This window comes from Coffea eugenioides, chromosome 9, assembly GCF_003713205.1.
Source record: "Coffea eugenioides isolate CCC68of chromosome 9, Ceug_1.0, whole genome shotgun sequence".
NCBI lineage: Eukaryota > Viridiplantae > Streptophyta > Magnoliopsida > Gentianales > Rubiaceae > Coffea > Coffea eugenioides.
In genome coordinates, this window is record NC_040043.1 from 41,033,019 (window position 1) to 41,044,182 (window position 11,164).

The 11,164-nt window shown below is 35.3% G+C and overlaps 1 protein-coding gene across 1 annotated transcript; it reads right to left on the reverse strand.

Annotated features, from left to right (window-relative positions):
* Positions 1–304: 304 nt before the first annotated feature.
* Positions 305–4,380, reverse strand: LOC113782730 (lysine histidine transporter-like 8). The gene is made up of 5 exons (XM_027328636.1): positions 3,724–4,380; positions 3,469–3,605; positions 2,848–3,269; positions 1,889–2,020; positions 305–1,049 (listed from the first exon to the last, which is right to left on the reverse strand). Exons 1-5 carry the CDS (start codon positions 4,290–4,292, stop codon positions 561–563), a joined length of 1,749 nt encoding a protein of 582 aa, XP_027184437.1. The 5' UTR covers positions 4,293–4,380; the 3' UTR covers positions 305–560.
* Positions 4,381–11,164: the final 6,784 nt, after the last annotated feature.

The window sequence follows — 11,164 nt, forward strand, 5'->3', positions numbered from 1 at the left end:
TAATTTTCCCCGTTTCTTCTTCTTCACATTTATTTGTACATTGTAGCAAAATTGTCATAAGAATGATGAACTGGGGATGAAAAAAGGCATTGCTAAGTTTGGTAATTTCTTGCCTCGGCAACAATTTGATGTATGTAAGGTCGAAGAAATTCGGGTGCAAGCGACCTGAAAATTAAATTACGCAACATTCGGACTCTGACGGCCCAATCCATTCCTCTTATTGTACCCAAAACAGGTGCAGCAAATAAAGTTGCAAAGGAGATCTTCTACAATACTATTAATATGATCAGAAAATTACCCAGAATTTAATTTCTTGATTGATAAGAATGAAAACAAAGTAGGAACACGTTAAATACAATCCAAAAATTTATTCGCTTCACTAAAATAATACTACTATTAGCAAATAAAATTGAATGTTGTCTATATGTTTAAGGCTATTACGTGTTTGTTTGCACCTGGTTCCATTCTACTCCCCACCCCAAAAAAAACACAAAACAAATACCAAAACCCAAAAAAGGGTTTTTCCCAGAAGTCCCCCTGTATTATTATACTGTACATAGTTACTGGGGCTTAAAGAAGCTGAGTTTAATGCCGGTGTCAATGATAACATAAACACCAGCAGCGCTGAGAACTGCACTGAGACCCATCCCTGAAAGGCCCAGAGTCCAATTCAGCCACCAGATGGGACCATACTTTTTTGGTTTCTTGAACTTGAGCCACATAAAACAGGGATGAGCCAAAGTGACGGGCAGGGAAATTGCTCCAATGAGGCCGGCCATGCTGCTGAGGAAGGGAATGGCCACCGCCACAAAGAAGACGCCATAACCAAACATAGCCCTGATAATAACCCTCAGCCACCAAGGACATGGTTTCTTGAAGCGTTGGGTGTACTGGGATTCCATGTCATCGAACATTGGCATCCCATAGATTTGGAAGGAGCTCAAGGCGTTGACTATCACAAAGAAACTCATCAGCCCTAGGACGGATCTTGCAACGTCTCGACTGTGGAATGCATATATTGCTGCCAACATTCCTCCGTTTGCAGGAATCTGTCAAACACAACCAAAAAATATTAAGTACCCCAACCAAAAAAAATAAAAATTTAAAATCTTTATTTTTAATAAAAACAATATCAATCCTACCAAATATAAAAAATAGATAACAACATAGTTTAAGAGAAAGATATAGAACATTTGACCGTAAACTATATCTATTCAATTTGTATGTGTCAGATCTAAATTCAACCCTAATTAGATTTGAATAAGAGTGTAAAATCCAACCACTAAGAATAACCTAGGTTATTATTGATTATTTTGTGTATTTTTATTGTTTTCTTCATATGTAAATATGTAACACTATTATGTCATTTTATATTCTAAATCTCTTTTTTCTTATTTTTTTCATTTGCATTTCTAGATAACAATACTTGCAACCATTGCGGTCAATTCTTGGTTTTATATAGTTTTCATATTACGGGTAGTGAAGTTAAATACATTCTAATAATATTAAACCAAATTGCATGTTATTTTTTTTCTTTGCTTCAAATTCTACTTTTCAATTTAGATGATGAATACGGAATCAATTGTAAACTTTTTCTTAGATTGACACCACTTAATCCAAATTCATATTATGAATAACTAAATCCGGCGCTTTTTTTTTTTTTTTAAGAACGCAAAAGTAAGTTATTTTTAAAGCGTAAAACTAAATTGCAAGTTATGGAATTTCTTATTTAGCTTCATATTTTAAGTCTTCAATTTGGAGGTTGAAATATAAATTTATGCATATTACGGGTCAAGATGCTAGTAATACTATTAAATCCCTCTTAGTGACATGCATATAAAGTAATAACGCAGAAAATGCCTAATTAAAATTAAGTTTGCCTCCATACCGCGCGACCGTATGCCCAATAGCCAGCAATAGCAAGAGGGAACAAGCACATCGCCACAATTACATACGCAACTTTGACGCCTCTCCACATCGGCACCCGAGAAGGATGTTTCTCGCTGGAAGGCATGGTAGCCTGCATCACCAACCAAACAAATCCTTTTTCTTAGCAGCAGTATTATACTATTCTTGCAATTATTAAAAGGGTACACCTGCAATTAATGTAAGATTTAAAAAAGATTTTTTTATTATTAATTTTTAGCAGCTGATGACATGGCATCATATAAAAAGTCAAATACCGACAGCCAAAAGTCAAATACATCCTACTTAGATAGCCAAAGACTTCTGCACCTATACATGCATTAGGATCATTGAGCCATCAACGACAATTTGCTAAGTCAAAAAATAAATAACTTAAAAATTAATTTTTTAACGTATCACTCGTTAACCTAACTAATATTTACTAAATTTAAAATGTATATGTAATAATAATTATTATTTTACCTACTCACTTATATTTATTTATTTATTCTAACTAATTTTATATTTTAAAAAATATGACACCAAAAAAATACTTTATGGCCACCAATTAGACATACCATAAAAAAATTAGACATACCATAAAAAATCAACCGATGCAGTTGTTTAATGACCCCAAGAAGTACTAGATGATGCTTCATACTTGTCGCCAGAAGACTCAAATATCAAATCAATCCCATCTCTTTATACTACTATTAACTAAAAGTCCAATCAATCATCAAGTATTCTACGCAAAGACGAATGACTTCTTGCAACAGCAGACCCCAAAAAAAAAAAAAAAATTCCACATGATTTTGGATGTTATTTGCAAAATAAAAAACAAATAAAGACACGGAAATGAAAGGGTGGCATGTTTGGAAAATTCATTTGTTTTTATTTAATGATTAGTGGATTAATATGAATTTGGTAGTGATCAACGCTCACCTGAATCTCTAGTACGAGATTATGGCCTCTGAAGGCAAAAGCAATGATACCCAGTGCGTTGAGGAGCTCAAAAACCCTAGCAACGTCTGAGTTGGCTTTGACCGGAGCGTAGGATACATTAGGGAGCCTACCCTTACTGACCGAGACCACCCACATGAGTGTACAGTATCCAACGGCGGTGATGGCCCCTATAAGGGATACTCCGGCGATAGAGTTCAAGTTGGGCAGCTGAGACAGGACGACTGCCCCGCATGTGAACACCAAGTACCATTCCACGGTCGTCAGCGGCTGGTCCGCGCATCCACACAGCGTCTGGTACAACATCTTACATGTCGAGCCACCAACGACGATCAGGGCCACGCAGGTTCCTCCCGATAAGTACAGGATCGGGAATGTCGCCAGCAACTTCGACAGTTTGTTCCCTGAATTTTGTCAAATTTCATGGTGATTAAGATTGTTCAGCCCTCTAGGTCTAGGGCTCTATACTTCCCCCCTCCAACACCTTTCTGGATGTAGCAGAAATTGATTTCTACGACTCTATCTAATACGTTAAGTTTAATTCAAAACATATATCTGATGGAGCTGTTGGTTCTAGATGTTTATATTAATTTAAGAACTCACCAAAAGTTGCGCTAGCAAGCTGCATGTATCTGCTGTAGCGGATACCAGTTTCATAATTTTCATGGAGTTGCACCAGCAGATATAAAGTGTAAAGCTGCCATATGAACGCCAACGTTAAGCAAATGACACCCCATGCCCTGCAAATTAATTAACAGGCAGAGTAATTAATTAACTAGCTAGCAAGTTATGAGTTAAAGTGAGTTGGACTCGATTAATTTGAAATGGTATGCATGCGTGAATCATCATCGTCCTCACCATCCAAGAACTGTGAAGGCAACGGGGAGAACAAGGGCTTGAATTCCAATCCCAGAACATAAAGTGTGAAAGGCAGCATAGTAGGCATTCCCGTTTCTGGACTCGGTGATGGGGAGCCAAGCATCATGGGGGTCGAGCTTTGTAAGTCTTAAAGCCTTCCTGAGGGGGCTTCCGAGAGGAGTAATAAATCGACTGGCGGGCCGAGATCTGTTAGGGGTTTTGGTTGCTCCCGCTGGATGGTCTGCAGAAGTGAGAAAAGGTGATCGAGACAGAGAAGGGGAGTGGAATTGGGAGGGAGGAGCCGATACTATAAGGGGTGACGGAGCTGTGGACTGCGGGGGTCGAGATGTGTTAGGGGTTTTAGTTGCTCCGGCTGGATGGTCTGCAGAAGTGAGAAGAGGTGACCGAGACAGAGAAGGGGAGTGGAATTGGGAGGGAGGAGCCGATACTACGAGGGGTGACGGAGCTATGGAAGGCGGGGCTCGGGGGGTTATTGGAGCGGAGGTCGCTTGGTCAACCTCAGCCTCAGCCACCACGTTGCCTCCTTGTCCTAGGTTTTCTCGGCTCATGGTTCCAAGCTAGCTTAATTAGCCACCTCTCTGCAGTACAGAGTTTCAGTTAATTTATCTGTGGCTCTTGATCTTCCTCCTCCGACTGCCCACGCTAGTAATCAGCCTCAGGTAACGCGTCTACTTATATAAGATAGATGTTGCATGATCATGACTATATCTTTCCTTGTGCATGGTAGGTTTGTAAATAAATTTAAAAAAAAAAAATTTTGGAAGAAAAAAGGGAGGCGTTCGTTATCCAGCGTATGCATGTTGACCAGAACAGGAGGGGATGGATCATGGATGCTACTTGCGACGACATGCGCTGAATTGCTGACTGCAAGAGACATTGGTGTAGCAATTAAGTACTCCATGGAGAAATTAATGCACCAGTTTGACAAAGTTTTGGCAGCTCATCTTTGATTCATTTTTTTTTCCAACACAGAGAGTATCTCAACTTTTGTCAAATTAATTTTTCTGTACTTGTGCATCCCACCTCTCAAGAATAGATAAGCCTTAAAAAGGTGATTCAAACACACGATCTCAAAATCTAATTAGACTACCCCGAAACCATTCGAGCCAATCCAAGGTGTTTGTGCTCATCTTTGCTTCATTGCTTGTGCTTTTCAAGTTCTCATAGCTCATACTTTGAATGTTACTTTCATGGGGCTAAACCGTCAAAGCGTAGCATACCTTGTAAGACTAAAAAAAAAAAGGGCAAGTCTACTACATTGAATATATGATAGTAGCAGTACTGCATTTTCTCAGGGCATCTTTATTATCCTTTTTATAAAGTGGCTTGACTTGACTTGGTCTTGAAACTTCGTATTCGCATCAGAGGCGACATACTTGGAAGTTGGAAGTTGGTACTACTGTGTCGATCGTCTCAGCCGTCATCCTGCGTTTTCGCCACCGTTTAATTGCTCAATAGTCCTTGAAATTTTTTAGCAACTTTCTCTTGGTCCCTTGACTTTGTAGATTTCTTTGTTTTTTTTTTGCCAATCGTCACTTTATCTATAGTATCATACACTATCCTAATCTAAGGGGGAGATCCAACTCTGTCTAGGGAGGTCAGTGGAGACTGAACTATCATCGGATCAGATGGATGCACTATGCATCCGTCTGAATTTTTTAAGAAGCCACCTTATCTACGTACCTTGCCTCCCATCCCACCAAGTCTTAAATGACTTAGTGGTGGCCACCAGCCTTTTCCTTGACTTTATAGATTTCATCTGTTGAATTGTTATACAATCTAAGGTCCCATTTGGCAAATGAGTTTTTTTGGTGTTTGTCTAAAATTTTACTGTAATTTACCGTAGAAATTATAGAAAAAATTTTTAAAGTGTGTAAATTTTTGGATATTTTGAAGTGTATAGTTTAAAATTTTTGAGAAGTTTTTTGATATTACTGTAACTAAAGTTATTAAAAAACTTGTAGCAGACAAACTTGATAAAAAACTTGTTTGACAAACAAGGCCTAAGTTTGGGTGGTGCAAAATCTGAGGTCTATAAAGTTAACTACACGTGCTGCCTTCAATTAACTCCGTTAGGATATTGATGACGGACGGAAAAGAATGTAGCTTAATTTTTTAGGTGCTGATGTTCATCTACTGTAATCATGTGCTTATTATGAATCTTCGTTGTAATTGTAAGAGAAAGGGACATTCCGCAATTGTCAAAGTAATCGCAATAATGCTAATTAATAAATATCTTGTGTCTCTGTATTTAAAAGTCAATCTAGTCCGCTTTCTCTATATGTCAGTACCCTGTCATGTAAAACAATTGTTAAACAAAGTGATTCCACATTAGTTAGTTAAAATCACCAAAGTACTGTGAAAATCTTGTGTCACTCTGCTCAAACTCAATTGAATTTGAGAGAGAAACCCAAACTCTTTAGCATAAATAAATAAAATAAAGATCAATGGACAAAATAGTTTCATGTTGGAAACCCAAGATGAACACTTCATTAAGTTGTGAAAAAATAGCCAATTTCATCCCTATACTTTTATGCTTGTACCGATTTAGTCCTCGTATTTTATTCTTAGCAAATTAGATACCTTAACTCAAAATGCGAATCTAATTAAGACCCTCTGTGGCAGCACCGCCAGCAAAAGTCCAGTGGACAATCATATTGCCCATGTTTCAAATGACGTAATCACCATTCCCAAAGTCTTTTTTTTGGGGACAAAGTCTAATCAGTGATCTCAACATGAATTATGTATGCCAACTGGGGTAAATTAAAAGAAGACTAATCCATATCCTTAGAGGAAAAAGAGGGGAAGAAAAACTTTGACCTATCTCTTGTACAAACAAACTTGGGCCTCATTTGACAAATGAATTTTTTTTGTCGAGTTGGTCTTCTACCAGTTTTTAAATAACTTTAACTACAGTAATTTTAAAAAATTTCTCAAAATTTTTTAACTACGCACTTCAAAATATCCAAAACACGCAAAAAAAAAATTATTTCCCTACTTCTTTTCTTCTAAGTACATATCAATAAACGTTACGTTTTTGCTTTAAAAAAAATGAAAATTTATCCTAATGCACTGGTTTCCTCGGTGCTCTACTTTGACCTTTCGCAATAGACGGGATAGATCCAATGAAAATGACAACAATTAATTTTCATCCGTTTTCAATCAACTTAAGGAAAAATGGCTAATTTTGTCCCCATACTTTTATACTTGTGCCGTTCTAATCCCCATATTTTATTCTTAGCCAATTAGATAATTTAACTTAAAATGCAAGTCCAATTGCAAAAGTTCAGCAGACGTCAAATTGACCAAACGGACAGGAGTACTTTCGAAACATCACTTATGGGGCTGTAATAAAGCCAAGTAAAATCACCTTTTACATGAGATAAAACTCTGGAAAAATACCAAAACTGAAAACGACTTATGTAGAAGAAAGTTAGGGTTTTAATTTGAGAGATATTTGGCCAAAATTCAAGCGATTGATGATGGAGAAGGAAGAGGAGGCCGATGGGATTGTAGCCCCAAATTAAAGTCTGATTCAAGTATACACAAATGAATATTTTCTAATGATAGTATGTTTCATTGGATTTTTACTAACTGTATGATTCATTGTTTAACAGTCCATATCCAAGCTGATGAGGTGACTGACTTGCAATTCATGCAATCCTCTGCTCCAGAATTAGGTTCAAGAAAAATCCATAGAAATGTTTGCCATTTTTTTTTTGTCATGTTTCGAGCCAAACCTAAAAACTTGCCCCTACAAGCAAGCTCAACTTTGGAGGTCCAGGATGGCTGCTGTTGTGTCTCAGGGAAAAGGCAAAAGAAGAAAAGAAACTATTATATGTTTTTGGCATTAAAAATTCTATTTTAGTCTTCAACTATTAGCTATTAGTCTTTGTTGGTTCTCACTTCAAATGTATTTGCAAGCGCATAGGTTGTTCCATGAACCGGATAACTTCATGGACAGTAATTAAGAAAGTTGAAGACAATCACTTCGCTACTGCTAAATGTGTAAAATTTTATTTTGGAGCTGAATCAGTAATGACGCCAATCATATTTTTGGCTGTTGTAGTTAGTTTTGGATGACTTGGTACTATGAAGCTGAATCTCCATGTCATTTTTTAAAATTAGTACACGTAACAGTTTACTAGCTGAATCTCCATGTCATTTTTTTGGCTGTTATAGTTAGTTTCGGATGGCTGCTATCCTTTATTACTTAGTTTTGGATCACCTAGTTTTGGATAATATGGCATGGATAGACACCTTACTGGTTGTCTTCTAAATAGGTTCTATGTAACTATGACTATGTTATTCAAATGCAAATATACCATGTGTTCGGATTGAGATGTTTTGAAATAAAATAATTTACTTTACAAATTTCAATCACCTTTTTATTTTCTCAATCACCTATTTATCTCGCATACATCACATCACAAAAAATGCTGCAGTGATTATCTCAAATAAATTATCCAAATAAACTCCTATCCAAACAATATTATTTGTTTTTGTAGCTTGAGTCGAATAAGCTTGAAGGGAGTGGATTGGACACGTTTGAGTTGTAAATGAATCGAATTAAATTGAAATTTTAAACTATCAACCTATATTCAAATTTTTAAACTTAAGCTCAATTTTGAGTTCAAATCCAAAATGAGCTAAAAATTTAAGTTTGAGTTTGATTCGATTTATATTTAATAGGTTCAAATTCGACCCCAAGTTCAAAAATTTATTTAATTTTAATATTAAATAAGCACAATACATATATACTGTCTACATAATAAAATAATAAATGTAAATTCTACATAAAATATAAATAAGGGATAATTTTAGAAACCTGCCTCGAATTTTTGACAATTTCAAATAAATACCCTGTAATATTAGAAATTACACTGACCTCCCCTTTCATGTACACATTACCAAATGCACCATCAGGAGTAGAGGTGGCAATATGGATAAATGGTTCATAATTGGTTTTGACTTAATGGATGGTGGATGAAATTTATCCAATCCATTTAGATCCATTTATTAAATGGATCTAAATGGATGGATCTAAATGGATTAAATAAAAACCAATTATCCATTTATAATCCATTTAAATATTTTGGTTACTTTTTTTTTATTACCATTTCTTATAATATGAAAATACTTTTTTATGTACTTATAAATTTTAGGTGTTGAAAATGACAAAAATCAATAAATGACAAAAATAATTGGAACTAACCATGAAGATTGTTGTACAAATAGCCATATGGTAATTAATGAGGGATTAATGGGGAGTAAATCACATCATAATCTAAGGAGGGAGGTTCAACTGGGCCTACGGAGGACTAAACCACACCCGTATGAATTTTTTGAAAAAATCATATATTGTGACAATTAATAGGAGGTAATATTTAAACTCTTGATCTCCCACCCATCATGGCTTAATCCTTAAGTTGGCTCCTTAAGTTGGCTTAAAACCAGAATGCAACACAAGCATTTGGTCATACTGGAAAGGTAAAGGCTGTCTTTCTGTATTTGTCACTTCTGAGCACAGACTTAAGCAGGCAAGGCACTAGTTGCTTTCTTTATTTTCTGTCCAAAATTAAACTTTTTCACTGCGGTAAGAGAGTTAAAAGGTCGGAACTTGTATATCATTGAATTAGCAGAAATTGAGACACCACGTTTATGATTTGATGGCGGCTGCTAGTTGCCATCATCATCAACGTGTTCATAAGGCCGGTGGAATAAACGCGGAGGAGGCCGACACTAAAGAACAGAGGAATGAGATAGAGTTGAAAAACATGCAACAAGTTTCTTTTATTTGATTTTTAAGTAAATGGATATATATGGTTTTTGTGGATAATCCATATAAATCCATTTAACTTAATGGTTTTACTTTGGTCATCCATTTAAAACCAACATTATAAATGGATAATCCAAATCCATTTGATTATGGATTATATGGATGGATAAATGGATTTCAATCCAAATTGCCACCTTTAATTAGGAGCCCTCGGATGACCAAATTGGCCTAAAAAACTTGTGCTAACAAATATTGAAAATCTGAGAAAAAGAAATTGCTTTAAAATATAAATTTTTTCTTTTACTTGGCACCAAATAGTTGGAGGTATATATACTTAAAGGGCCAAGTAGCACTTGTAATATCATTATCTTAGAAAAACCAAAATAGCTTTAAAAAATCAGGGTATTAGAGGCTCAGCCATTCATGATACTTCATTTGGTGATGGATTTGTGCAAAAAGGTGACTAATATACCACAATTTAGGCTCCATCAAAATAACTAGAGGTAAAAAATCAAACCTTTTTTTGGTTTATTAAACCTACTTACAAGTTTTCTATGTATTAATTGTTTTTTTATCATGTTAATGTTAATGGCACCTAATACTTGTCATGGATATAATTTAAACTTCTTAGAAGATTATATGCTATACTTGTGAATGTGTCTTTGTGTTACTTGATGATGGTCGCATATGACTTTGTTCATAGAATATCTTCAATTAAAGTTGGCATGATTTTTTTTTTTTTTGGCATTTTCACCACCCTTATATTTTGGCATGAAAGATCAGTTGCACAACCAACCGCTCTTTTTAGACTTAACGGTCAAAAGTGTAGCTTATTATATGTTTTTTCTTGCTATCCCGAGAGGATCAAACTAATGGCAATCTTTTTCTTTTGTTTTTTTTGTCATTTTCCTCATCAAGAGTGTTTATTGTTTTCTTCTAGAGACAAGGAGGGTAAATTTGGAAGAAAATTATGTGCTAGTATTTTTGCTTCACTTTTGAGGTTATTTTTTTATGATAGGGGTTGATTTTATTATTAAATATGTCAATCAATGTAAGGTCAATGTAATTTTTAATATTAAAGGGTATTTATATGAAATTATCAGAAGCCTCGAGAGAGATTTCTAAAATTATCCCTATAAATAAATATTTTTAATAAAAAATATTAAAATTTATTCGAACGCAAAATATGTTTAAGTTCAAACTTGATTCGATACTTTAATTCATGCTCGAAGTCGAACTCAAACTCGTTGAAAACCGAACTCACATCAAATGCTTAATAAATGGGATAATTTCAGGAACCTCTCTTAAGGTTTCTTATAGTTACATTTAAATACCCTATAATATTGAAAATCACACAATCCTCCCTTTTCAAATAGATGTGACCAAATGTTGCCCTCGATAGCTTCCAAATGACCAAATTGCCCTAAAAAGGTTATGCATTTTCTGCTATTGAAAAAAAAAACGAGAAAACGAAATTGAATCAAATATAAATGTTTTTATATTTCTTTATGTCAATTAGCTGGTGGTGTAACAACTTGAGGACACAAGATGTCATACGGTGCCATTATTTTGAGAAAACCCAAACTAGCTCTACTAAGAGATAACTCAAGAAACCAAATATATCCTTAAATTGGTGATCCT